Source organism: Trichoderma virens (genome assembly GCF_000170995.1).
Source record: "Trichoderma virens Gv29-8 chromosome Unknown TRIVIscaffold_6, whole genome shotgun sequence".
Classification (NCBI taxonomy): Eukaryota; Fungi; Ascomycota; class Sordariomycetes; order Hypocreales; family Hypocreaceae; genus Trichoderma; species Trichoderma virens.
In genome coordinates, this window is record NW_014013743.1 from 1955110 (window position 1) to 1982180 (window position 27071).

A 27071-nucleotide genomic window follows, 5' to 3' on the forward strand; every position below is an offset into this window, starting at 1 on the left:
GTACGGGCACGACGGGGAACTTGGGCGCCCAGCAACCTGTACTCCATACATGCACGTCAAAAAATGCATGTGCTTCGTACGGAGTACATGTAGGTAATATTGTCAAGATGCAAGGCCACGTCAACCGAGTTCCAGTCTCTTGCTACCCTAGACTCGACAATCCCACTTCGGCGGCCCAAGGGAAACGCGCCTCTCTCGGCTGGAGTCTTTGGACTTTGCAGCGCATAAAATATCATCTGCATAGACATGCGTTGCATATTCCATATTTGATCTGATTCGAGATGGGCTGGTATGGCCGCTGCCTCGCGTGCCACAGTTGCTGCAGTTTCCCACAACATCACAGACGACCAAGCAGACAAAATCGAGGGACTTTGGCGTCCACGTAAAAAATCATGCGCATACACATAGTATGATATTAAGAGTGCTTTCCTTCTTATTGCCAGGTAACTGTGAGCATCGTGATGGGCAAAGGGCGCTATCGATTCAGAAAGAGGCCTCCTTCGATTGCATGTATCCGAAGCTGTCCAAGTCGTGATGGTAGTACGGCTAGATGTACTGACAGGGTCAAACTCCAGACCGCAACCGGTGAGGCAAACAGAAGATGAAACAACAAAGAAACGCAATATTACCGGTGCTACTTGGTACTACCGCTAGCATCACACAACACATGGTCCGTCACATTGTACAGCCTCGAAACTCGAGTCACGCACTCATCAAAGCTCACCAGCCCCGGCCTCATTGACGCTCCACTCGCTCCAGCCTTTCTTCTCGCCAGGGAGCTGGATGCTCTGCCATTCCTCCTTGGTCACCTTCTTCCACTCGTCAATGGGAATCCATCCAATGTACGCACGGTCGCCGAACCCGCCAATCCAGTACACCTGCGTAACAACCAGCCTGGCCCATTCGCTGGCGTGAATGGGGTTGCCAGGCAGCCAGTACTTGGCGTCGGTATGTTTGGTGGTGTAGCACGAAGCAAGCCGAACCGCCTCCTTAATATCCGGATTGATCGGTTCCAGATAGCCGATGAGCGAGAACCTGGGCAGGTTGGCAGCAGAGTAGGGCACCGTGTCTGGAGGCGAGTCTGACTCGGCAAAAGGCGAGGCTTCGTTGTAGTCCTTGTTGCCTAAGAACGGCACGTACGCGGAGAGGCGGGATAGAAGCGGGATGCGCTTGGACGGCGGGTACGGGGGAGTCCACTCCACAGACAGGGTGATGTTGGAGCCAGCGCGGACGTTCTTGAAGCTGGTAGCGATCTTGATGGCTAGAATCGTTGGATTGCCTTCATCTTCGCAATCAGCTATGTAATCAAGAAGCCCGACGGGCAAACCCTCGAGACCGTCCGGTCGTCTCTCCGCCGTGTCGGCATCGCTAGAAGATGACGACTTGGGAAATACAGTGGACAAGGTACCGAGCTTCGTGAGAGCCAAAACTCGACGGCCCATAACGGCCGACTCGTAGCTCGATGGGATTCGCCTCTCACCGACGCTGCCCGCGTCACCGAAGAGCGGAGCGGTGAGCTCGAGGGCGGCGGCATAGCCGGAGAGGCCACCAATGACACTGAGGAGCTTCATGATTAACTATTGTAAATGGAAGAAGCAATCAATGATGATTTTTGGGTCAGCAAAGTTAGTCAATTAGTCGTTGAAGCTGGGTAGTAGGCAACAGGCACGTTCTTTATAGATGCAGCGCTAGTCGTGCGATGCAAGGACGTTTGATGCCAATTCGACCTTAACCCGAGGAAAGCCTCTGATAGACGGACTCGAAACAAGAGGAATCTGGTTCGTTGAAAGTGAGAAGTAAGACGCAAGGGGAAGGGGAGTATCCCCTGCTCTGGGTCAAGTGATTGTCGATTGCGTTTGGCAGGTGACTGAACAGGTGACTGAAGCCTAGATTGATAAGATTAGATTCATGTCCACAATTGGCTAGCAGGTCGCTCAAGTGGGTTGATCTAACACATCAAGGTTTCTGACAGCTCAAGTACTTACATAAACTTCTTCGTCGATGATGTTCCAATAGCAAATCATTTAAAAGTGATGACATGTCTGAAATGGCATTATATGTATGATACTAATTCTATGTTTATCTACCCAATGTACATGAATGTAAGACGACATATTATTTCCCTACATACCTGGTACTATCTTAGTAAGAGTACCAAGAGGTACTACCGAAACGCAAGCAGTTACATGTGCGTTCCAGACATGGCCCAGTCACTTGATTCAACCTCTTACATCTTCAATAATCTGTCTTCCATGATCTTTGTACCACTTCGCCAATTTAGGAGCGGGCGCCAGCTCAAATGCCTGCACCAGCTTGATTATAGGCATCTGGGGATACGATTTTCTGACCTCGTCTTCCTTTATCATGCCGTCTTCTTCAACGCAGCTCCTGGACACTTCTAGCGAGGAAGCGCCGACATTGTACGACATCCACCCTTGCATGATGTGCTGTTTTGCTTTTCTCCAGGGCTCCATAACGGTAGCCGGCGGTCGAACTTGAGCCCGGAGCTTGGTGATGGCATCCATTTGCCACTTGTCCGTGAAGCTACCGTCGGACGCGCTGGTCATCTCGATCAGCAGTTGCTCAAGCCGCTCGACCTCGTCGTCGTCTTCTATATCGACATGGGCAAATGACTGGCTTCCAAATAGTCGAGCTACTGCATGAGGATGCCAGGATTGCCTTTCTGCCTGAAATGTGTTGCCTGCCATTAGGTGGATGGTGTGGACGTTTGGAAGGCGGCTTTCTTCACCAAACAACACTTTTATCGACAGACTGTTGACAGAGTTCACATCTAGCAAGACGGTCCTGGTTTCTTCGAGAAGCTTTGTCTGCAGAGAGGTGAAGCTGTTTCCCACTATGTTATACGGACAAAGATCCAGTATGTCTGTGTGCCCGTTGAACCATGCCCAGGATAGAGGGGCGAGAAAGTCATGGCAATATAGGGCGCCATTCTGTTGTGCAACGTATCGAGCTTCCCGGCAGACACGGGAGATGACTGGAGGAGGAACACTCGTCCATTCCAGAAACGAAGGCTGAAGGAAGCGGAACGGCCGGAAAATCTGCACTGGCAACGCCATTTCCCATATTTGGCATCTCAGCTCAGGTGGCAGACGCGAGAAGAAGGGAAACTCGGCTATGCCTTCACGGTGCGATTCGAGTTGGCGTTCGAGGTCTGTGATGCGCTGCGCTTGAAGAAGCTGAGTTTGCTGCAATCTTTCTATCATGTCCTGCACCTCTTCAAGGCTCTTAAGTGTTGGATCTCGCGAATTATACAGGCCTGACGGCATGGAGGTTGCCGTGTACGCTTTCATCACGCAGCAGGAGGGTTCCATGTTGACCATGGAGAGGAATTCGACGTTAGACACAAAAAGTCATGAACAATTTAATAAAGTAACAGTTTGGGCATGGGAACGGCATTGAAACGAGAGGCTGCTGCAGACACATGTGGCTGTCAGGGCGAGGATGAAGGGATCTTAATGTAGGCTCTGTCAACGGTAAATGTCTGTCGACAAGTCCATGAATGCACGGGGCAGAATGAAGGAATACTTTGGATCGAGGTTCGTCTTTCAACAACGGTCACTGTTGGCAGTGTGGATTTTGACGCTTTATCTCGTCAACTTGGCTATATGCTTTGTTTTGACAGTTGGTCACGATTTCTTTGATGGTCACGGATCCAGAGTGGTTTCTACTGCCGGATATGAACAGTAGTAGTAATGGTGATTCGAACGGCAATCTAGATGTTAGTCCTATACCGGTGGGAATATTCCAATTGAGATTTATTTTTCCCGTTAATAATGTAGAGTGGGTGTAGGGCAGGTTGCGTCCACGATCCATGACAAAAACCCTCGATAGCAGCCAGTACGGGCAACATACTATTGTCTTGTCCAAGGGTATCTTCTCCAGGACTGTACGGGTATGCTGCAATAGAAATCTACCGTGTGTTATAATAGTTAGTCTCTACCCATGCGGGGATTGATGTAATTGTTTGTTTGTTTTTCTTTTGTTGATGACATTCCCCACGTAGGCATGTAGTCATAGCAGTACTAGTAGTCGTTTGAACTAACCTCTCCACACCTTTGACCCTCTGGAACACAAAGCAAGAGCAGCAGCAGATTCCACTCAATGTGGTCCGTCATCCTCGGCATCTGGCATTGTTTATCTCCTCTCCTCCTCCCTTGTGCCATGCAAATCCTGCGTTGGATGCCACATGTTGTCATGGGAATGGACTTTTCAGCTCAGACAGTCCACAGACGCTAATCCCCATGCAGATTTAAGAGTAGTTGTACTCCGTAATCACATCAGCCTCTTGAACGCCTCCGAAACTCGCAACATCTGCAAGGAATCCAGATGGAGACATTGGATGTGCAGGGCCATCGGGCATTGACATCCGGTTGGCCGCAGGTATCGCAGCACCTAAGATTTGATGCTGAGGAGACCTGAAACAACTGCGAAGCTGAGATTCCGATCCCCGCTGCTGAGGTCATCCATCGCTGCCGCCCCCAAAAGATGGAACCCAGCCCCCCCCGTAGCGTAGCGGGTGCCACAAGGCGCTACAGGGCGCTACAGGGCACAACAGGGCACAACAGGGCACAAATCACGGTCGAGCACTGCAGTCGCCGCTCCCAGCGGTCCAGTGCTAGCACCCGATAGCGCTCCAGCTGCTGTCCACAGTGGGCATCGCACCGCCCCACACCCGCGATAATGCTTGTTGCTGCTGCAACCAACGATGTTGACTTTGAGATCCCCCCAGGCCGGCGGATCCAAGCCAGTCCAATCACAGCAACATCCCACTTACCCAAAAGGCTCCCCCCATGCAACTTTGCATAATGTTACCGTGATCGATCAGAGACGGCTCGCAAATCAAAACTCGTTATTGATTGATGATTGATGCGGCGACAGCACCAAAGTACCAAAGTACTCGTCCTCGTAAGACGAGACGGCACCACTATTGTAAGCTTTTGCGTTTTGCCTTGCCTTGCTCTGCTTCATTTGTTGTTGTCTTGTCCCCGCCCTTGCTTTTGTTTTGTTTTCTCCATCGTATAGTAGACTCTCCAGCTAACCCACTCTTCTTCGTCTTCTCTTTTTTGCCTTCTCTGCAGAATAGAATCATCAATTCTCCAGCATCTTTTTGCGGACTGGTTCCATCTTCAGCCGTCCATAAGTCTCGACCACTTGGACGATTCCAAAGAGACAAAGAACGCCCTGAGGGATCCGCAGACGCACATATACCCATACCCGATCACACATACTACTAGCAAATAGTATACATTCGCAGAAGCAGATATCCTCCGCCGCAGACGCCCACCAGCCAATCGATTCGGCGGGCAGCCTCTATCGCTATTGTCCCCCTGGTCGGCAGTCCCTCTCCACCACCGCCACGTCACGCCTTGCGGCGGGTTAAAAAAAATTATGGCCAGCTTCATGTCGAGTTTCTTCCCCGGCAGCAGCAGCATCAGCAGCAGCAGCAGCAAGGACAAGCCGCCGCGGGCTGGTGACGCCGCGCCTCGCCCCGTCACCCCGACCATGAACAACATCAACAGCTTCATCAACCCTCTCAACACGCCGCTGGGAAGCCCCAGCAAGAAGACGATCCCGCCTGGCGCCCACGACCTCCCCACAGTTTTCGACACCGCTATGAACCTGAATTCTGCCAGCATCGAGACTCCCATCAAGCTGGCGCGCCCGCAGAGCGTTGTCGCTCCGCTTTCGCCCGGCAAGGCCAGCACCGTCCAGCCTCCCCCTCAGCCTCACGTCCAGCCTCTGTCCAAGCAGCCGATCGAAGAGCTCAGCGCTGCGGTCCAGGAAGCCGTACAAAACGCAACAAAGGGCAGAGCATCTCCCGGCAGAGCATCGCCTGGCAGGGCATCGCCTGGCACGCCCCGGAGGCGGCAGGCTCACGACAAGGACAAGGACAATGCGCCCGTGCCTCGTCTCGCCGCCCACGACCAGGACCGCCAACCCCACCACAGCCATGCCGCGCTCTCTCGCCAGCAGCTCTACGAGACCAAGGAGCGTCCCATCATCGCAAAGAGGTTCAACACGGTCCGTGGCTTGACGGACGAGGAGCGGGAGATTCTGCAGAGACCCAATGTTCGCCGAATGGTCAATGTAACGCAGTTATGTAAGTCTTGTGGCTTGAGTCTTGTGTGTTGTGTCCATGTGTGGAGGGGCAATATCCATTGTTTCTTTGATGCTGCATTTCTGCCGATTGACTGACTGATTGACTTTCCTCTCCGCCACCAGATTTCCTAGATTATTACTTTGACCTCCTCACATATGTCGGCGCGCGACAAAAGCGGCTGGCCGCCTTCAAGGCCGAGTTTCCAGCACCCCCCGAGACGGACGACGAAACTCACGGACTTATGTGGTCCAAGTATACCGGTCGAGAGCGAGCCAACCTTCGAAAACGCCGGATCCGACTGAAACAGGGCGACTTCCAGATCCTAACCCAGGTCGGCCAGGGCGGCTATGGCCAAGTGTTCCTCGCACAGAAAAAGGACACGCGGGAGGTGTGCGCCCTCAAGGTCATGAGCAAGAAGCTGCTCTTCAAGCTGGATGAAATCCGACACGTGCTCACGGAGCGCGACATTCTAACGACAGCCCAGAGCGATTGGCTGGTCCGGCTCCTGTATTCCTTCCAGGATGATAAGAACATCTACCTTGCCATGGAATACGTGCCCGGTGGTGATTTCCGTACCCTTCTTAACAATACTGGGGTGCTGTCTAACCGACACGCCCGCTTCTACATCGCCGAAATGTTCTGCGCTGTAGATGCTCTCCACCAGCTGGGCTATATCCATCGAGATTTGAAGCCAGAGAATTTCCTCGTCGATTCTACTGGTCACGTCAAGCTGACCGACTTTGGTCTCGCTGCCGGTGTTTTAGCCCCGTCAAAGATAGAATCTATGCGACTCAAGTTGGAGCAGGCCTCGGAGACTCCAGTACCCTTTGGCAAGCCAATTGGACAGCGAACCGTGGCTGAGCGTCGGGAGAGCTACCGGACGATGCGCGAGAACGATGTCAACTACGCAAAGTCCATTGTCGGCTCGCCCGACTACATGGCACCGGAAGTCCTCAGAGGGGAGGAGTACGACTACACGGTAGATTACTGGAGTTTGGGCTGCATGCTGTTTGAGGCACTCACCGGCTTCCCGCCATTTGCCGGCGCTACTCCCGACGAGACATGGCGGAACCTGAAGCACTGGAAGGAAGTTCTAAAGCGGCCCGTCTGGGAAGATCCCAACTACTTTTTGAGCAACCGGACTTGGAGTTTCATAACAACGTGAGCTACAACCCCCTACCCCTTTTTTCTCTTCATCCAACTTTTTGTACCCTCTAGCTAACACAAGAGAACCTGTCCTTAGGTGCATCAATTCACGGGCCAAACGCTTTTCCAACATTAAGGATATCTACGACCACCAGTACTTTTCCGAAGTCGATTGGGACACGCTGCGGCAGACGCGGGCGCCGTTTGTGCCGGAGCTGGACTCGGAGACGGACGCCGGCTACTTTGACGACTTCGGCAACGACGCCGACATGGCCAAGTACAAGGAGGTGCACGACAAGCAGGCGGCGCTGGAAAACATGGCCGAGCGTGAGGAAGAGATGAGCAAGAGCCTCTTTGTCGGCTTCACGTTCCGGCATCGCAAGCCGGCCACGGAAGACGGCGTTCCGCGGAAGCGCATCCCGACGGACGAGTCGTCGTTTGGGACCATGTTTTAGGGCAGACCAATGGGATACGAGTGGTGCTATCGCAGGGCTGCATTCCGCCAGACGAGGTTTTACTGACTTTTTTTTTTTTTTTGGTTGTTGTTTTTTGGCCTCTATTCGTTTGGCCTGTCTTGATATAACACGACTGCGTTTCTTTTTTGTTTCTTTTTCTTTTAATCATGTCATTTTGTTTTGCTGCAGCTTTGTTTGACCTGCTCTCTCTGGTTATGCTCTCTTCCTTTTTCCTTTTTTTTTTCTGGTTACGATACCCCAACGTGTCGACCATTGGCATCAAAAACCTCACGCTAACTACCTACTCCCTTTAATGTGCTACCAGCCATTTCTTTTCCCTTTTTCACTCTTCTTTCGTTTTTCTCTTGTTTTACATCTCTCGTCATGTGTTTTTGTAAATGGATTTTGGAGTTGCAGAGATGGATTATCGACCAAAAACAAAAAGACGCGCGGGTTTGGTGTGAGTCTGGCTTTCTCATGGTATAAAGGACGGCATGGGGGGGAGGGCGCGGACTGCCGGGTTGGCCGGGCTGGCATTGGGATTCCGGGGGGGCGGAAATTGATGCATTCATGTAGGAGTAACGAGCACGAGTATATGGTACACAGGTAGACAATTGAATGTATGGCTTTGCATGTGCTTTGTGTCTGGTCTTGTGGTCCTTGGAACTTGTCAGCATCAAATCGCAAACGTATGCCACCTTTTTCCAAAAAATAATCTGAATTTATTGTCGAATCTGTCTTCTGCAGAAGAACCTCCAATGGCATCAAAACATCTTTCCAACTCAAGTCAGCAATCAACAACTCCTCCCATCATTGCCCAGTCATTCAAAAACAACAGAGAGGCACCCAAACACAGATATAAAAATAAAAAGGAATCCTTGCGCCACAGCCAATCTCTGTCAAGTAGATAACCTTTCCCATCGAGTTCTCTCGTCAAGTATAAAAAAAAGGAAAAAGGCGAAACAAAGGAAAAAGTGGATATCCCTCATTCAAACATTGAAAAACAAGCCCAGATTAACGACAATAAGAGAAAAAGAAAAAAAGGCAGACTCATTCCTCCCGGGGCGCTGATTGAGAAGCAAATTGAAGGGCGCCCCCGAATATCCCAATTAATCTATGAATTAGTCATTCATTTGACAAAGAGGCAAAAGACATGCGGCACATGTATCAGCCAGCTTTCATCCTTCATCTTTAGTTCACATTTCAGCCACATGAGCATCTGTATCTTGCTTTAATGGGCCCAATGAGAGCAGTATATAGACGTCGAATCCAGTGTGTTGAGTCGTCGTCGTCGAAGCGCAAGAAGCCCCTTGGTGGGCGTCTCCTTTTCGATATCGTTGCGGGTATTAAACCAAAAACAACTCCAAATGAATTTCTCCACCCATATTTCCCGGATACAAAACCATCAACCCGTGAGAAATAGTCGTGCTAGCAAATAAAAATTCAGACCCAGGTATCATTGCTTGAACCAACACGCCGTGGAGATGCCCATTCTTATGCGCCCAATTTCCTCCATACCGCCCAAGACTCGTCTGCGTTGCTTGTTGCAAACGGCCTGCATTATCAGCCATTCGGCCAGCTCTTGAAATATTTGAATTTTCATAGGGCAAGGGATCCAACCAGTGGTCGCGCGCCGTTTGTTTCGTCTCAACACCTTAAAATAACTCCACAACTAAACGCAGTGGCCGTTACAGACTCATCGTCAGCCACTCCCATTCCTGAGGACCCGACGCGCCGCCGGCGCTGTTGACTAGGTTGGATTGGGCGCCGCCCAAATTCACCATGCTTGATCCCATCATGGAGCGTTGGCCCATGGAGAAGTTGCCGTTTGACATCATGGCACTGGAGATGGAAGGCATGCTGGGGGTCGGGCCGAGTTGTCGCCCAACCGGTTCTCCAGGGCTGTCAAGATCCATGGCCGAAGAGGAGGTGCCCTCGCTCTTGCTGTGTCTGCGCTGTCTCTTGGATGACGCCGTGGCCGGCCGGGACGTGGATGATGAAGCTCCGGCCCCGGGTCCCGGTGTTGTTTTCAGTGGTGCAGCGGCGATTGGTACAACGCCTTTGCCGCCCACTATGGTGGCTCCTCCGTACTGGCTGCCCGGTGTGCTGCCTGCGGTGTGCTGCCCGCTACTGCTGGGGCTGTCGGCCTCTCTGTTGCTGCTGGGACGAGTTGCCGATGGAGGCGTCGTCACTACTTGATTGGTCGACGCGGCAACGGCCGCGACGGCTTGCGCAGCGGCAGACATGGACAATGTTGAGTTTTTCCTAGAGGCAGCATTGGAGCCAGTGCCCGAGTTCTTCTTCCTTGATCCTCCGACAGGGAGGTTGGCGCCGGACCCTCTGTTTCGCTTCTTGATGACGTCTGTCTTCAAGCTGAGGGGCCGCACGACACCGTGGAGCTTTAGGAAGAGGCCACACGCATTGCAGAGAGGCTGACCCTCGGGATTTCGTCTCCACAGCGGAGTCGTCTGGGTGAAGCAGTTGGTGCAAGTGGTGGGAGTGCTGCTCTCTCCTGGATTACCACTAACCGCATGCAGATTGGTCGATGAGCCATGCTTGGAGCTGGGGGGCGGTGAAGTTGGCCTGCTCGGCGCAACCGACGAGAAGCCCGAAGCGGTTCCTGGGGCATGGCCACCCGGAGAGCTGGGGAGGGACTGGGCGATTTGCTCGAACCCGCTGTGCTTGGCGGCCATGTGCGAGGGCGTGGATGCGTTTCGGGGAATTCTGTTCTGTCGCTTGTCGTTGCCCAGGCCAAGCGATTGCGAATGTGATCGGCTCAGGCTGTGGCCGTCCCAGTCGCCACTGGTGTCGACGTAATCAGTCGTGATGCCACCGATCTGAACTTGCTTGCGAGGTGGGCCACCGGGAAAGCGAGCAGCTTGGGTACTGAACTGCCCCGGGAGTGAGGCATCCCAGCCAAAGGACCCAGCCTCGTCGACGGCGGACGTGAAATCGCCGTGGAGGCCAACGCCGCCGCGGTCTAAAAAGGCATTGCTATCGTCTTCATCAGACTCGCCTCCAAAGCCAAGCATGTTTCCTTGCTGCATTGGTAATACAGGAGACGCGACCTGCGAATCCGTCTGGAAAACTTGGCTTGGGTCAATGTGCCCAAAAGAGCTTTGGGCGGTGCTGTATGCCGGCACAGCTTCTGAGCTTGAACTCGTAGAAGGAAAGGCAGCGCTGTTGCCGTTGCCGTTGCCGCCACGCGCACCATTGGAATCACCGTACATGAACTGGTGGTTCATGTGATGGCTTATGTTGGAGGAGCTTTGTCGGAAGCCCTGTGCACGGTGGTGGTGTTGGGGTGGCTGCATATCCTGGGAGCCAAAATAGACGCCATCACCGTCGGGCATGGGAGTAGACGTGGCAGACGGATAGCCCGAACCAGTTGGAGAGTAGAAATCGGGGTTGTTGAGAGAGGACTGCAGCGTGGCGTTGTTGTATATGGACTGAAAGGGTCCATTGTGCATCATGGGAGAAGTAGAGGGAGAGAAGGAGAAGTTGGATTGGAAGTGGCCGGAGCCAAGGACATCACCGTCCATAAACGCATCCAAGTTAAAGGCCGAGCTTTGGTTGTTGGCCATTTGCTGCTGCATGGGCATTGCGTTGGAGTTGTCGAGGGAGTATCCATTGAGCTCCGAGTCGTCCAAATCGAGGTTGAGGCCAGATGAGCTTGTGTTGATGGCACTCACATGAGGAGAGAAGTTGGCAGGCCGTTTCCTCGTCTTTTTCTCCATTGTTAGCAGCGTCGACAGCGGGAAGAGAGTGTGTATAATGGAATAATGTTGATAATTCTTGTGGAAAGAGAGGAGGGGTTGTGGGAGAGGGCAACTCAATGCAGGCCCCAGATAATAAAGTATAGGGCTGTGCAAAGACGTCCCAAAGAACAAACTTTTGGGGTACTTTGTGATGGGGAAAAGGCCATAGTTTTCTCTTTGAAAAAAAAATTGACTCACTCGGCGGTCGTCTATACTCGTCTTCCTGTCATGTCGAGGGACGTAATGAAATTCATCATTGTGTCCCCGCTGGTGAGGTGGCGGCGCAGGGACGGACTGCGCGACGAATTGATTGGTAGAACCCTTGCGGCCCTTGATGGGGATTGCAGAAGCCAGCGGCTTGGATGATTTGCTGGACTTGATGGCAGCGGTCTGCGGGCCGGAGAGAGACGACGCAGGAGGCTGCGGTGAGTTGTCGTTGATGGAAGCGCCTCCCTCTTCGGCGAAGATGAAGTCGTCAAGGTTCATGGCATCCATGCCCTGCGCATGGATGTCGGACGTCTTTCGCAGCTGCTGGGCAATGCCGCTGGGGGCGTTTTGCGGATGAGATGGCTGAGAAAGAGATCTGCGAGGCGAGGAAAAAGGAAAACAGAAAATATGTCAGCCAGTGCCGGGATGATGTGATGAAGAGCGAACCCGCTCCGCGCCCCCCCAAAGGAGGAGCCAAGCCATATGGAGCCTTTTAAAGGGCATCGATGCAAGAAACGCCAGACCAATCAAATGGACATGGCGAGGCATGAGACGGGGGAGAGAAAAATATAATACCTGTTGTGCATCTTCTGCTGCTGCTGTTGCTGCTGACGCCTGCGCAGGTTAAGAGCCATCATGCGCCACGTCAAGTTCTCCATTCGCTGCTGGTTCGGCAGCTGCTGCTTGGTCTTGGTGAAGAACTTCCAGATCTGGGCAGCTAGCGGATCTTCGCTCTGCATCTTGTCGAAATCGTTGTCATTAGACGAGCGGGCCTCCACCTTTTTGAAGCCGTCAAACAGGGCGGCGTTGAGGATGTTGTCTTTTGACGAGGAAGAGGCCGTCTGGCCGCTCGTCATGACGGTGGCGGCATTGCCGTTGGTAAGTGCGACATGGCCGTCTTGCGAATCCATGCGGGCGAAAATGCGGTCGGTACTTCGATGGGGATCGGGTCTTCGCGGGAAGCGGTAATCGTGTTCTGTGACGGTCGGGTGCATCGCAATCGGGCTGACAACTGCCATGGATTGCGGGAAGCTATGGAGAGAGAGCGACGCTTGGTGAAGATTGGGGGACCGGAATAGATACGGCCTTGCTGAGTACGTCTGTTGTACGGTCTGTATGTAGGATGATGCGAAGCCGAGTGGAGGGGTGACAAGAGACGATTAAGAAAAAAAAAAAAAAAAGAGCAACGACCCCTGTAGCGCTGCTTGATGGCGGCTGGCCTGTGACAGGCGAAAGTAGGTAGAGAGGGAAGGGGAAAAAAGCTGGCGACCGCTGCTTGTATGAGTGAATTGGGAAAACGGCCGCACTCTGGCCGGGCGGGTCCTTCTTGGGCAATCAACAGCTTGTGGTTGTATGTTCAGCAGGCGTGTACCAAGTACGAGCGAGTGCTGTGGCAGCGGCAGCAGCAGCTTTCACCGTCAGCAGTGCGTTAGTTGAGGTAGGACTGGACGGCCGAAAGAGGGCCTCGGTGTGGGCTCAGATCGAGCGAGAGCGGCTGCCCTTGTCTTGTCTTGACTTGTCCTGTCTTATCCCGAATGTCTGAGGGGAGAGACGAATCGAGTCGAGATGCGGCGGGTGCGGGCGAAAGCGGTGATGGCCGTTTCGTTGTTTTGTTTCTGGTCTGTTTCTTGGTTTCACCATCACATCGAGTCGAGTCGAGTCGAGCGAGATGCGGGAAATATGGTCCGAGTCACAGACAGAGCGTGATGCTCCGATTGTAGGCAATTAGCAGCAGATGGCTAGAAGCAAAAATGGAGACGTCAAGATGGAGACTGACCGATAATACTCCCGTCCCCGTACCTGCCGCGCTTTCTCATGATTACAGACAGATGCCTGCAGCGCCGTCTACTTGGAGGGTGGGTAGCGGTACTTGTTGCTGCTACTTACCTGTACTCTCGGGCTGTCGGGGAGGAGGAATCATGGCGTGGGCGGGAGCGCGGCCAAGTACCCATACCTGAGATTGGAGTACCGGATATCGACATGGAAAGGACCAACCCTCGTGGCTCAGAGCCGTCGGGTCCCACCAAAAAGTACGGAACTTGTACATGTACAACGCCAGGGACCTCTGCCGGGTGTGCTCTTCTATTTTTCGCCCCCTTCCCTTTGTTTGCCTTTAGGTTGCTATTACGCCCTGAGACAGTTTGCACATGTTTGATGATAAACACATGGCAGAAGCCTAAGCAAATAACCAACTAACCATAATCATCTCTCGTGTTTCCCAGGCGCTCAAAAATGGAAACAAGACGCATTACGAGCACGGGGCCGAGGCATACGGGTACTGTAAGTGCTAGTAGCAATTTGGCTGCCAAGGGTATCGTATACGGTACTGCAGACAAGTGTCTCTTGTACCGAGAACGGAGTCGTGCTTGCTGCTAAATGGGCTCCACCGCCTGGCCCCACCATCCCGAACCCTGAGACATTCCGTTCGTGGTAGTGCAAGTCGGTCGTTTTTGCTGAGCTTGGATTCGATTCTTAGTACCTGTATTTGCTAGTACGAGTATTTGGCACAGCTGATGATTTCCTGGCAAATGGCAACACATTGTTCGTCGAGGTGGGCAAGCGTGATCAGCACAGAAAGCAGGAGAGCGTAGCAAATCACACTCTCGGGCAAAGAGGTTGCAAGGTACCTACCAGGTAGGTGCTGTTGCAGAGCGGGGGAAGAACCAGGCGTTTTCCCTGCCTTGCTTCAGTTCAGTTGATCAGATGAATGTACTCCGTACTTGTACTCCCGTACTCGGCAATTGCTGGCTCTTCGTCTTGTCTAGACTGCAGCTGAGCACATGCAGCGCTACTACTTGCTGCCGAAGAAGCCCAAACTCATCAATGTCCATGTACATGGTACCATGACACTACCTAGGTAGGTAGCTAGCATGTGCTTCTGATTTGCAGCAAACTGCTACCAGGTATAGGGAATATATCCATTTGCAGAACAACCGCTCAGCCAGCCCCACGATGCGCAATAAAGGCCGTGTCTCCCGTTCCGACTCGCTCATGACGAGAGCATCATTTACGATATATTGGGTACCATTGAAGACAGGGTTTCACTCACGATGGAGGCGGGCATGCAACGGGTTGTCGACCCTAGTCCGTCTCTGCGCTGCCTTGTGGGGGCCTGGGCGTGGGGGAAGCAAAGAAAAATAAATGAAATTGCAATACTATTAATTACTGCTATTAGTAGTACAGAAAGCTCGCGTCAAAGATCAGCTGCAGTGCCTCCTTACGCTTGACGGATTATTCTGTTGGCAGACACGGAGTAATACCCCGTGGAGCTGTCTTGGTAGCTCGCTCGCGGCGCCTGGATAGGTACCTACCTAAGAACTCCGAATGTACCCATATTATATGGAGTATTGGTACCTTGCCTTGCCAACTTGCTAAAATCTATCGAATCAACGGGAATAATGAAGTCGCTGTCGACGGAATATCTACTGCTAGTACCTGGTAGCTTGCGGGCGACTCCATTGACAAGAGGCCGCTCGTACGGTAATACTCCGCAGGACGCAGATTGCCCTCTTGGCGAGCGTGGACGCCCTCGATTGAATTTAGAGCCATCAGTCATGGCTATTAGTAGCAGTATGACTACTCCATTACGGCATTACGGTGTTGACAAGTTGGGAGCAGCCATCAGCACCAGTGCGTGGTGGCGCTACGGTACTCTATACTCTTGTGGCCACCATGTTGCAGTCTTTTGTATTGGTACACGCAGCTGCGGCGCATGGTCGCATGCACACGAGGTCAACTGTACGCACCGAGTCCCGGTCCAACCCTGAATCGAGCGTGGCCACCCAGCGCCTCTTCCATTACAAATTCTGAAACTGGCAGCTCTGTAATAATCATTGCCATGCCACTTTTTCCAACGTAGGGCAATGCAAATGGATGAACCTGTGGCGTCTCGCGAGGCCGAGCCAAAGAACGTGCAGCATGTAGCCGGTACTAAGCAAAACCACAACAAACCACCATAGGTACTCGTTCAGCTGTCTCGTGGGCGGTACTGGGTACTCCGTACTTGACGCAGCCCATGCGTCCGCTCTTGTTTCTTATCTGCTAGCGGCAAGCTTTATCTCGCTGACCACTTTCTCTGACATGTGCTTGCGGGCCTGTCTCTGTCTCCAAGCGTCTCCAAGCCCCTCCAGCCCCTCCGATCTCGACTCTGCAACTCGTCTCGTCACTCGCTCACACACTCACGCACACTCACACACCCTCGCACGCTGCTTCTCTTGTCTTTGCCCTAAAACAGCTCCAACCAGCTCCCCCTCCTCGTTTCCCCTCCCCCTCCCTTGCAGCTCTCGCGACCGTCGAGCCTCTTTTTTCCCCGAGCCTCTCCCTCGAACCCTCGAAACCTTGGCTGGGCACCCCCACCCTTTAGCTGGCAACTGGCCGGTTCGTTCTCGTGCATCGGAAGCGCCAGCCCTTGCGCATCCATCGACCAGGGCCGCTCAGTCCGGCAAAAAGGCTGCAGAGGCACCAATCATGGCATTGCGGCGCCGCCATTGGAGGAACATGGCCGGTGCTAGCTGAGAGAGGCAAGCCGTCGGTACATGGACTACGGCCGCTGAGCAACTATTGTCTGTCCCAAGCTGTCCCCAAGTCATTTCCAAGGTTCTTGATGGACAGAGTGCTACCCTGCGCTCCCACGTTCTATCGAGCAGCTAACGAGCCGTTGGCAGGGTGCTCGGGCGGGCGGGCTTTAGCCATGCGTGCGTGCGTTGCGGCCCAGCCAGCTCCAAGCAAGGGAGACGATGAAGAAAAGTGCCTTTGCCCTGCCCGAACCACCAAGCACAAAACAAACACGACAAACTGCTTGCTCGTGTCACTGTACTCGTTCTTACTCGCTCGTACGCAGTACAATACAGTATAGTACGCGTACATGTACCCACGATACGACTCGCCACAGGCTACTTATTTCGTGCATTACGGTACCCGTCCGCTCCCCCCAGAACGAGGGTGCCGTGCGTATACGCAAGTGCCCTCGTTACGGAGCACTACTCTCGCCTCGGGACCTTAACCCCGAAGACGACACCCATTCTTACCCGGCTCGCTCTTCCGCGATCCCTCGTGCCTCTCTATTTTTACCCTGCTGGAACGGCGGCTCACCGATTTAGGCTCATTGAAGGATCCTGCGAGTGGCGTTCCTGCCGGAGCACCCCCACTCGGGCCAAGGACGCAAAAAGGCTGCCTGCATTCTGCTCGATTGGCTGGCCAGTTGCATGTTGCAGCTTGCGTGTTGCATGATGGTCGTCATAGTACATGGCCAATAGACATCACCAGACCGACCTCGTCGTCAGATAGCCCGGCCACCGGATACAGGTACGATCTGGGAGGCTGCATTGATTGATTCATATCCCGTCTAACCCGGGCTGCTCTTGTGCAACGTACTGTGCTCGTACGTCTTCTTGACATTCCCCTGTGCTCCGCACGAGTCGTCAACCGCTTGGCAGATCAGCGTGGCGAAGATGACCACAGCCTGCCTGTACAAGCACTATACCTGATGCTGCTCGGCTCACGCTTACGAGCACATACTACCGCTCACCTGATGGTCTTCGCCATCTTCGTATAGACGTGAATATCATAACCCAGAGGCCGGCTATTCTCCAGCTGAGTTGGCAATGATTGACGGGCGCCGGGCTGGCCTGCTTTTGGCGATGCACGTTCCAGCCGCTACCTAATGCTAACCAACTCCGTGTCGTTAGGGTATTAGGGCCGATACATCCTAGCTAGCCTTTGCAATTCCTTGGAACGGCGTCAAGCGCTGTGTCTCTCTTGTGTCTCAAGCAATCAAGGTCCAAGTTGTTGCTCGGGCATTGGACCCTACATGCATATCGGCATCAGACGAATCCAGGTGTTTCATCTCCGTTGGCACGGCTGTGGAAAATTTGCACATTGCCATGTCTCAGCCTCCTCCTAGCGTCCGCGTCGTGTCCTCGTCCTCTATTTATTGTTTACTGGCATTATACTCGGTGCTCGACAGCCACAAGCCAAGCCGCCTCGAAATCCCGAGTTTCTGGCGTCCACGTTCTGGGGGCTGTCAATTGAACGCCACAGAAAACAATACTTCAAGGCTGTTTTGTGGGCTCATAGCTGAGCATGCAAGGACCGACTAGATCAAATACTTGGTCAGCCGGACCATAGTCAAGCGCCACCAGCTAATAGATCCAGGGTGTTGGACGAGCACAGCATTGAGGCTCGGATATTAACAATCCCACGACGTCTCTTCTCTTCCAATTTTTTCCCCCTTGAGTGGGCTGTAAGGCCTATCGATAATCTCGCTTTGCTGCAGTGCGTTGAAATCTGTTGTTGCACTCGGTCTGATCTGCCGAGGCACCCAACGGAAGCAGACATTCCGTCTCATCTTTGAACAAAAGCGGTTGATTTGACGGGCGGAAGCGTCAAAAGCTGTCGGCAGTTGTCCGCCACAATGTTTAGCCGCAGACCTGAAAAGCCCTATTTTCCCGCCTTGGCTACTTGATCCTGGTGTCGTTTATACAAAGTTACACGAGTTCTAGCTCGAGTTCTAGACCGAGTCGTCTGTTAATCGATTGGCTTGTGAGAGATGTGGCTATTTACATTTGAAGCCCCTTGGTGAAAATGGGTTCGGATGCATGGAAGCCTGTTTGCTCAGCGCGCTTGACCAACAGCTTGTGCACGCCCGACTGCAGTCTGTTGACCTACAGTACTCCGTATACTTCGACCAAAAGTCGCTAGAGCTCGGATAGAAATTCGGTGATGCTCCCTGAATAGTGGGTTACGAGTTGTTCATGGGCAACCGCTTTCGTTGCGGTAGTGGTCCCCCGAGCTCAAGCTTTTTGTGAGCGAATCACTTCGTTTTAAACCCCGTGTATTTGCAAGCTCGAGCGGATGCATGTCGTAGCAATCTTGTTTCATCGTGGCATACGCTCTGGGCTCTAGATGGATCCTCTGGAGTAAATATACATGCTCGTATACTCTTGTTGGCCACTATCTGGTCAAAGCGACATGTCAGTCAACGCCCTTGCGGTTGGCAATCGATCGTGGCGATCGATCGCTACTCTTTGCTCAGCCTATAGCAGACCATGAATTGTTTACTTAACAATTCGCTGGCACTATCCACAGCGAGTCGATCATTGCTCTTTCTGTGGGTGGAGAGGTCAAGTTCTTTCAACCGTGTCGACGAGCAAACAAACTGAGTTGCGTTCCCTTATCCGAGCGTCGGTTCAGATATGCCCTCTCAGTGCCAGAGAGGGGTCTGTGAGAGAATGGGATAAAAAATAACAAGATACATGGCTGCATGGTCGAAACATATGAGAAGAGGGAAGCTTTTCCAGTATATGAATCGATTATTTATCACCAATGGGAGCGCCGCGCGTTACTCGCCATTCCAGTCGCTTCCCTTTCATCCAGCTGGAAAAACTCTCTCTCAATGAGAGGCCTTTGGTTGATCGCAGTAGCGACGCTACGTCTATTCACAGTGGCTGATGGGGCTGTTGCACGATCTCTCCAACACCAACTTCCAATTCACCAGGTCGACAGAGATGTCCAGCCGCCAGCAATCCCCTTGCAATTGAAAAACACGGCGCCAGGAACACCAATCAAGCCAGGCACGGAGCTCCGAATTCTTGCGGTGGGAGACTCAATAACCTATGGGTTCCTGAGTGACCAAGATGACGGTGATGGAAATGGATACAGACTGCGGCTCCGGCAGTATCTTTCGAGTGAGACAAGAAGCCTGGGTTGGAGCTGTTTTACCCCGTATCTTGTTGCTGATGCTCGACGTGCAGAAGACAAGGTTGTATACGCAGGAACAGAGACATCGCCAACGGGTAACATGACGGATGGCTATTTTGTATGTACCCGCGATTGATGTTTGTCGAATCACTGGCTAATCGATCATCGCATCAACACCAGGCTGCTTGGAACGGTAAAACAATCCAGTACATCGCAGACCACGTTGGTCCGTCGCTTGAGCAACGACCAAACATCATCCTGCTTCACGCTGGAACAAACGATATGAACCCCAACAGTGCCATTTCCACAGAAGGTCACGACCCTGTAGCCGCATCTGAGCGGCTCGGGAGCTTGATTGACAAGATGACTGTGGCGTGTCCCGACGCCGTTATCCTCGTCGCCATGATCATCGGAACCTGCAACGCCGAGCAATCTCCGCAGACCAAGGTGTTCCAGTCGCTAGTCCCCAAAGTGGTGACGCCCAGGCTTCAAGCCGGCAAACATGTCCTGGCGGTGGACTTTTCGACGTTTGGGCTCGGCAACCTGAGGGACTGCATACACCCGACGAACCAAGGATATCAACTGGTTGGGTACTACTGGTATGACTTTATCGCGCAGATTCCGCGGGACTGGATCACGGCGCCGGTAGGGAAAGATCCTGAGAGAGAGGAGAGTTTTGCTCGGCGATTGCACGCCGATACGCCTTTGTTGGGAGTCTTGTGTCTGTTAATCGTGTTGATGTATGCTTGAGGGTAGCTTGTGCCCTGCTCCTGTTTGTATTTGAAAAATATTCCCTCTTCCTTGGTCTTTTTTTGTTGGAGAGATTTCTGGATACAGAAAATCATATACTCATGCCATTTTTGGTGTTGCATAGAGCCTGCTGTCAAGGCCCAGATATTCATAAAGGGTATCGCCAACCTGCCAACGTCGAAGATGATCCATCATGCAGGCTTTGTATATAACCGATATATAGCAAACCTTGGGTTAATTTGGATTTTTTTTGGAGTCCTGAATTGTGATTGTATGTTGATGCCTGAGAAGTTGTTGCCTGTACTTTTGCATCGCCAGAGCAGAAGCTGTTAGTCATCAAGCAGTTCCCTCAGCCCCGCCATGGCCTCCAAAAAAAGCAGTTGACATCCCCTAACTCGGAAAGATACAAACCCATTTACAAACCAGAAAAAACAACCACGACTTTGCAACACGCTCCTTGACATCTGCCCCAATTGCTGCCATTGCATATACAGCAAGCAAAAGGAAAATTCGACGAGAATAGAGTCGCATTCGATCTATTTCCATTTGCGTTCAAGCAAGCATCAGAACGTTTGCGACCCAGCTAAGCAAGCTCCATCTGCAACTTGCCGAGCATGCCAAAAGAGAAAAACTACAACCCGGTGCAAGCCCAGCGCAAGGCTGACAAGGCTCGCGAGGTCAAAAAAGGTAAGCAACTCACTTGTACAGCTTTGGCGGAAGGGAGAAAAGAAAAAAAGAAAAAAGAGTCATCTAACAAGCAATTTTGCGCCTCGTCTATAGGAAAGGCCGAAGCGCAAAGCCGGCGAAATGAGAAGCTCGCGCGCAAGAACCCAGACCGAATCCAGAAGCAAATCGACGACCTCAAGGCCGTGACCGCGGGTGGAGGGAAGCTGACGCGTCACGAGGAACAGGTGCTTGAGGGCCTGGAGAAGGAGCTCGCGTCGGTGCGCAAGGCCAGGGACACGCTGGGCGACAAGGCGCCGAGCTTTGGGCGCGGCGGCTGGAGGAGGGACGGCGATGGGTCGAGGTCTGGGCCGCTGGGCAAGCGGCGGCGCGGCGACGACGACGGGTCGAGCAGCGATGAGGATGTTGCGGAGGATGTGAGGAGCATTCCCATGCCGAGAGACACGCCGCCGCCGATACCAAAGGCCGAGATGGACAAGTGGTACGCGAAGCGGAGGGCGAAGCGCAACGCCGAGAATGCGGCCAGACGACGCGACGCGGGCGACAACGAGGCTCAAGACGGCGGCGAGGAAAACGACCGAGGCAAAGGCAAGGAGAGAGAACAGAGGAATGCGGCGCCGGTGGTGGAGTCGAGGACCGTCTACGAGGCAAAGCCGGTGGTGCGAGATCTGCGGAAAGAAGCCGTGGCCGCGTTTGTTCCCACGTCAGTGCAGATGAAGATGAGCAAGGGCAAGGGACAGGGCGGACTGATGGAGCCAGAGGAGGCCGATCGGCTGGAGAAGGAGGGATACCTCAGGGTGGCTTCAGGCAGTGGGCAAGACGGGGCCGAAGCAGAGGAAGGGGAAGAAGAAGCCGAAGCCGAAGCCGTGCTTTCTCGGCATGTCGTGATGGAGGAGGTGGAAGACGAAGACGCATAAAGGGCGTCATTTCTACTACCTCGTTTTTGCCTTGCATGGTTTGGCGTACTCTGGGTTATGGTTCATGGCGTATTTTTTGAGTTTTCTGGGGACAAACAAATCAAGCTCATGGTGTTGAGCCTCATGTGGGATGGATTAGCAAGACATGTCCAGTTGTAGTCCAATTCCCAACTTTTTCTGAGACGTCAGTAAATCGATCATGATGCCCACGATTTGAATCTCCCAACCACAATAGACGGGAGTCTTGCAGTCCTCCTGAGCTGAGATTAGGTAAAGTTAGGCAATGCAGATGATATGAGCCTCTCGGATGATATTCCCCATGTCTCGCAGCAACAAAAATCTCGGCGGCGCAAAATCCTGTCTCAGACCCAAAGACAAACCAACCCCTGAACGCCTAGACCACCCTTCTTTTCCTTCATCTGATTTTTTCTTTCTTTTTTCTCACCTCTTCCTTGGCAATGGCAGTTACCATTCGTAATATTTTCCGATATATACGAACCTTCTCCAGAATATTTTTCTCTTCCGCCCCCATCCATCCTCCACAATGGAGACTTCCGATAGGTGGAGAAGCCCGGAGTGCTCCGTCTCCCGTCCGTGGTGAAAAAAACCATCTCCAAGCGCCGCTAAATTTCCCAGCAAATGGAGTCCTCTCGGTCTCTCTCGGTAGGGCGGGCTGAGCGGGCGGATCTCAAATTAGTCAATCTTTATTATTCGAAGCAGATGCTTAATCACGGGCATCGTGCGTATGCATGACGGAGACGGGGGACTCGCTCAATGGATGCTGGAGCGCGAAGAGGCGAGGCGGTTGACCTTTGGAACTGCAACTAAGGCCGGCCCAGGGGAGAGAGACATATGGAGAGAGGAAGAGAGCCGAATACGCCATTTCGAAGACTGCTGATATAATGGCAATTCCCAGCTTATCAATCGATGATCACACAATCACAAGCCTGTTACCGGCAATGAAGCCGACAAGGCAACGGCATAAGAAGAGCGAGAGGAAAAAAAGAGGATCTCCTGTCAGGGCGGGCGGGTGGTGGAACTGGCGAGCAGCAAATGGCGAGTTTCCATTACCTACACTCGGCCATTTTGCCATGATCTCGGCATAGCGAAAGCTTCAAGCTGGGGGAGAGGGTTCCACTCCGACGAACGGCTCTCGCCCCACGCCGCCCACGGATATAAAGGCCAGAAAAAAAAAAGGTACCAGCTATTAAGTAGGGTGGTAAGTAGCCGTAGGGCGCCTGTTTGACATTTTGCATGGGCACGACATCAAAAGTAACTGGGCCTCTCACCTCCTCCTTCTCTTTCTTGCTCATCATCATCCTCCTTTCTTGGTTGGCTTTTGTTAGTTGCGATATTTTGCCTCGGCTGGCAACCAATTTGATACTTTTTGCCGGCGATTTGTGTCTGAGTCGGTGTATAAAGAGTTTGAAAGTTTGAGATCAAGTTGATTCCTCTTCAACAAGAAACTTTCTGGGGAGGAGGAAAAAGGAATAAAGGCAACCATGGACGCCCGCCGAGTCAACTCAAGAGCGATTCACGATGACGCCGAGCCCCAACCCGAGTTCAACAACTCTGGGTCATCGGACGACAAAGACTTTGTAGACGTTGGAGAAAAGGGTACCGCCGCAACAGATGAAAAGCAACAACCACAGCAACAAGTCAACGATGACCTAGAGCGTCAACAGACGATGAGATCGACGGCATCCTATCAAGAGACTTATCCAGAGGGCGGACTCCAGGCATGGGTTGTCGTGGCCGGCTCTTGGTTCGCCATGATTGCCTCCATGGGTCTGATGAACAGCATCGCCGTCTTCCAGGCCTATACGCTCAGCCACCAGCTCAAGGGCCACAGCGAGGGCACCGTCGGCTGGATCTTCTCGATTTACACCTGGCTGGCCTTTTTCGGTGGCGTCTATATCGGCCCCGTCTTCGACAAGTACGGGCCAAGGTGGCTGGTCATCGCCGGATGTGCGTGTACCGTGGGGGCCTTGATCGGCATGAGCTTTTGCACAGGCAAGTATTGCTCTTCTTGCCTTTGTGCCACACATCCCGTCTTCTCTCTTGTTCTCCTCGTTCCGTTCCGTCCCGTCCCGTCCTCGTGGCTAACTCGAAACCCCCAGAGCTTTGGCAATTCATCCTATCCTTTGGCATCCTTGGCGGCATGGGCACGTCACTCACCTTCACCCCGTGCATCGCCGCAGTAGGCCATTGGTTCAAGGCAAGACGAGGTTTCGCCACTGGGCTTGCATCAACGGCAGGAGGCATCGGAGGCATCGTCTTCCCCCTCATGCTCACTGCCTTGTTTGAGCGCATCGGCTTTGGTTGGGCCACTCGAGTGCTCGCCTTGATATGCCTCGTGTGCGGGCTCATAGGCATCTGCCTCGTCCGATCCCGTCTTCCTCCGGCCAAGAACGCGACAGCTCATCCCGATTTCCGCATCTTCCGACAGATTCCCTTCCTCCTGACAACTCTGGGTGTCTTCTTGTTGGAGTTCTCCCTCTTTATCCCCCTGACCTACATCGCCACCTACGCACAGGACCGGGGCTTTGACGATGCGTTTGCCTACCATCTCTTGCCAATCATGAATGCCGGCTCCGTGATAGGACGAGCGCTGCCGGGATATTACGCTGACGTTGTTGGAGCTTTCAACGTGTGCCTCTTTTCCGTGGTGCTCTCTCTGGTCTCTTGTCTCTGTGTGTGGCTGCCCCTGGGTCACACAAAGGCGGGCATCATCATCTTCTCCCTGCTCTTCGGCTTCGGCAGCGGCAATAGCATTGCCATTGCGCCGGTTTGCATTGGCCGGATGTGCAAGACGCAGGAGTACGGTCGGTACTATGCCACGACCTATACTGTTGTATCTTTTGCGTGCTTGATTGGCATCCCCATTGCCGGCAGCATCGTCCAAGCCGATGGCGGCTCCTACACGGGGCTCATCATCTTCACTAGCTGCATCTACGTGGGCTCAGCAATCCTCCTCATGCTCGCCAAGACATGGCAGCTAGGCTGGAAGAACTGGCTTGCTGCGTATTGAGACAAGTCGTCATCAGTCTCCTCTCACGGACACACGATTTGTAGGCACAATCACCTGCCTTTGTTCCTCTTGTGGTGAATTTGAGAGGACCAGCAGCTGGTTTATTATGGCTCATTTCATTGATAGATATCCACTTGGTTTTGGCGCTGGTGTTTCGGTTGATTATGAAAAAGGAAAAGCAACTGCACATAATGGGGGAAGAGGCCATGTTTCACTCGCATCGCATTTTTTTTGTTTTGTTTTTTTTGTAGCAGAGAGTTATGCAGGGTTATCTAGGTCGCATATAGAAATGACGAAAATTTGATGAAAGCGAATAAATAGTTGAAAATACTTAATGAAGTTTGTTTTACTTTCTCGTCCGCGGTGCTGGGTGGTATCATGGTGCCTATGTGCCTTTATATCGGATCTCCTATATTCGGACTTCCGATTTTGCTTTCTGCTGTTCTTTGTCAGTTCTTTTTCTGCTTTTCTAAATCCAATTCGGCGGTCCAATTCGCCACTTATACAAGAAAAAGAAAAGAAAAAAAAAAGCCGCTCTTGTCTCGTCTACTGCTTCTCAGCGTTGTTTGACTTTGCAATGTGAGCATCGTGAAGTTCTGCTACAGCTGGTATAATCAAAGCTTCAATCTCCTCTTCTGGATCTCCCTCTGGCGCCTCGTCCGGTCGTAGCGGCCTCCCCTCGGCATCGCCCCAGCCGCCGTGCCGAGCCACGCGGAGCCAGCGGTCTTCGCGGCCTGGGGCAACAAAGACGACCTCCCACTTGCGCGTCGAGAGGAGGTTCCCGACGACGAGGTGGTGCTGGTAGCGCTCAAGGCTGTACCGCGCTTTGTGCACGAGGATACGGGGATCTGTCTCGAGCTTGAAGCTGACAATCATGCCCAAGGGAGCCCAGCCCTCGACAAGACTCTTGAGGAACTTGGGGACAGGATCGAGATCAATAATAAGGCGCTTGGAACGCGGCACACGAGGGGAGGCATCAAAGTTGTCAAATGTCTCCTCGTCCTCTATTTGTGGTGATGGTGACGGCGACGACGAGTTCTTGGGGTACAGCTTCTCAACAATATTGGTCGACTGGATCTTATGCTCCGAGAGCCGCTCGGGTGGGACGAAGAAGTCTGACACGGCCGCAGCAAGATAGAGCAGGCCGGATGAGCCCAACGGCGCCATAAGCCGGGCCACGGCGCGGAGCTCGTGCAGGTAATCGCCGATGGTGACAAAGGGCAGCAGCAGGAGCATGTTGTTGCGGCGGGCGCTCTGGTACTTGCGCAGGACGTCGAGAATCCTGTCCGAGTCGTCGGGCCGCACGGCGACGCGGCCGTCGGCATCCTCATGGAGGAGATCGAGTAGGCAGTCGGTGGAGTGGGAGTAATGGCGAGAGTAGGGGAGCAGGCTGAACTGGCGATGGAGGAAGATGACTGCATATCCAGCAGAGAGGAAGTACTCGGCGCTGGTAGCACCACGGGTACCAGCAGAGAAGTTCTAGTTGGGTTCGGTTCAATTCAGCACAGTACTTGTCGAAATTGATTACAAGCGCCAGGACAAGGCAAGTATGTCACATACGTCAATAAATCTCACAGTATTCTTCTCCAGCGGAACCGTCGTTCCTCCCGAGGTGACGAGCACAACGCGCCGGTTGGCCGCGGCATGCTGCGTTATGAAGGCCTCGGCCAGCGCAGCATGAGCGGCAAGCTGCTTGGGAGGAGGATTTGTGGCGAAGTAGGCGTCCTCGGCCTGCAGAGACTCCGTCGCAGACATTGTTGCGATTTTGGTCTTGAGTCTGAGTTGAGGTGAAGTTGCAGGAAGACGGATAGAGTTGGTTAAGCCGAGTTGAGCTTCCAAGGTAAACTACTAGGGATGGCGGGGTTTATCTGATAATATGCAAGTCAAAATCCGGAGCAGGCAAGGGTAACTTGCGCCTGAGTTAAGCCACCGTTGTAACTTACACTTTGAGAAAAATCAAATACCTAAATAGGAATTGATTGCAAATAATGACGTTAAAAGTAAATAAGAACAAAGCGTGAAGCAACTCTCCTCGCTGCGTCTAAATATATCCAAGCTGTGCTCACAACTACGGAGCAGCTCCCATCATGATATCACCGACCGGGGCAATGGAAGTCTGCCGTGTCATACCATTCATCACGATACAATCCCAGTCCCATCGCCCATCGTGACACAACATCTGCAACTGTCGCTTTCCGCCAGCAACCTCGGCATCTGCAGGCACTTACAGTATGAGACACATGGATCTTGGTTCTGACAGCTGTTTATTGCCTTTTTTGACCGACAAACTTCCGCCGGCTCCGG

At 52.9% G+C, this 27071-nt stretch overlaps 11 protein-coding genes across 11 annotated transcripts; 6 read left to right on the forward strand and 5 right to left on the reverse strand.

Annotated features, from left to right (window-relative positions):
- Positions 1-392: 392 nt before the first annotated feature.
- On the reverse strand, positions 393-1783 carry TRIVIDRAFT_83881 (uncharacterized protein; the record flags this gene model as incomplete). The annotated part of the gene is made up of 1 exon (XM_014101423.1): positions 393-1783. The coding sequence occupies one exon, from the start codon at positions 1569-1571 to the stop codon at positions 714-716; it is 858 nt and encodes a 285-aa protein (XP_013956898.1).
- On the reverse strand, positions 1054-3332 carry TRIVIDRAFT_209235 (uncharacterized protein; the record flags this gene model as incomplete). The annotated part of the gene is made up of 4 exons (XM_014101424.1): positions 1054-1886; positions 1986-2067; positions 2132-2137; positions 2232-3332. The coding sequence occupies 4 exons, from the start codon at positions 3330-3332 to the stop codon at positions 1729-1731; spliced, it is 1347 nt and encodes a 448-aa protein (XP_013956899.1).
- A 2077-nt stretch (positions 3333-5409) lies between these two features.
- On the forward strand, positions 5410-7722 carry TPK3 (serine/threonine protein kinase, AGC family; the record flags this gene model as incomplete). The annotated part of the gene is made up of 4 exons (XM_014101425.1): positions 5410-5727; positions 5770-6121; positions 6244-7282; positions 7365-7722. 4 exons carry the CDS (start codon positions 5410-5412, stop codon positions 7720-7722), a joined length of 2067 nt encoding a protein of 688 aa, XP_013956900.1.
- Positions 7723-8426: 704 nt separating this feature from the next.
- On the forward strand, positions 8427-9159 carry TRIVIDRAFT_216086 (uncharacterized protein; the record flags this gene model as incomplete). Its single annotated transcript, XM_014101426.1, has 1 exon — positions 8427-9159. One exon carries the CDS (start codon positions 8957-8959, stop codon positions 9143-9145), a length of 189 nt encoding a protein of 62 aa, XP_013956901.1.
- Positions 9160-9410: 251 nt separating this feature from the next.
- TRIVIDRAFT_113059 (uncharacterized protein) lies at positions 9411-12694 on the reverse strand (the record flags this gene model as incomplete). The annotated part of the gene is made up of 3 exons (XM_014101427.2): positions 9411-11447; positions 11679-12063; positions 12264-12694. Coding segments are annotated over 3 exons (2853 nt in total), but the record flags the coding sequence as incomplete, so codon positions are not given.
- Positions 12695-13919: 1225 nt separating this feature from the next.
- Positions 13920-14548, forward strand: TRIVIDRAFT_60469 (uncharacterized protein; the record flags this gene model as incomplete). The annotated part of the gene is made up of 4 exons (XM_014101428.1): positions 13920-13967; positions 14020-14110; positions 14180-14310; positions 14453-14548. The coding sequence occupies 4 exons, from the start codon at positions 13920-13922 to the stop codon at positions 14546-14548; spliced, it is 366 nt and encodes a 121-aa protein (XP_013956903.1).
- A 2428-nt stretch (positions 14549-16976) lies between these two features.
- On the reverse strand, positions 16977-18242 carry TRIVIDRAFT_216087 (uncharacterized protein; the record flags this gene model as incomplete). The annotated part of the gene is made up of 1 exon (XM_014101429.1): positions 16977-18242. One exon carries the CDS (start codon positions 18021-18023, stop codon positions 17814-17816), a length of 210 nt encoding a protein of 69 aa, XP_013956904.1.
- A 967-nt stretch (positions 18243-19209) lies between these two features.
- On the forward strand, positions 19210-20047 carry TRIVIDRAFT_4556 (carbohydrate esterase family 3 protein; the record flags this gene model as incomplete). The annotated part of the gene is made up of 3 exons (XM_014100852.1): positions 19210-19372; positions 19439-19503; positions 19566-20047. Coding segments are annotated over 3 exons (710 nt in total), but the record flags the coding sequence as incomplete, so codon positions are not given.
- Positions 20048-20749: 702 nt separating this feature from the next.
- TRIVIDRAFT_149240 (uncharacterized protein) lies at positions 20750-21736 on the forward strand (the record flags this gene model as incomplete). The annotated part of the gene is made up of 2 exons (XM_014101430.1): positions 20750-20822; positions 20916-21736. The coding sequence occupies 2 exons, from the start codon at positions 20750-20752 to the stop codon at positions 21734-21736; spliced, it is 894 nt and encodes a 297-aa protein (XP_013956905.1).
- Positions 21737-23238: 1502 nt separating this feature from the next.
- On the forward strand, positions 23239-24767 carry TRIVIDRAFT_200984 (uncharacterized protein; the record flags this gene model as incomplete). The annotated part of the gene is made up of 2 exons (XM_014101431.1): positions 23239-23704; positions 23755-24767. The coding sequence occupies 2 exons, from the start codon at positions 23239-23241 to the stop codon at positions 24765-24767; spliced, it is 1479 nt and encodes a 492-aa protein (XP_013956906.1).
- A 212-nt stretch (positions 24768-24979) lies between these two features.
- TRIVIDRAFT_230658 (uncharacterized protein) lies at positions 24980-26753 on the reverse strand (the record flags this gene model as incomplete). Its single annotated transcript, XM_014101432.1, has 3 exons — positions 24980-26246; positions 26328-26635; positions 26711-26753. The coding sequence occupies 2 exons, from the start codon at positions 26520-26522 to the stop codon at positions 25314-25316; spliced, it is 1128 nt and encodes a 375-aa protein (XP_013956907.1).
- Positions 26754-27071: the final 318 nt, after the last annotated feature.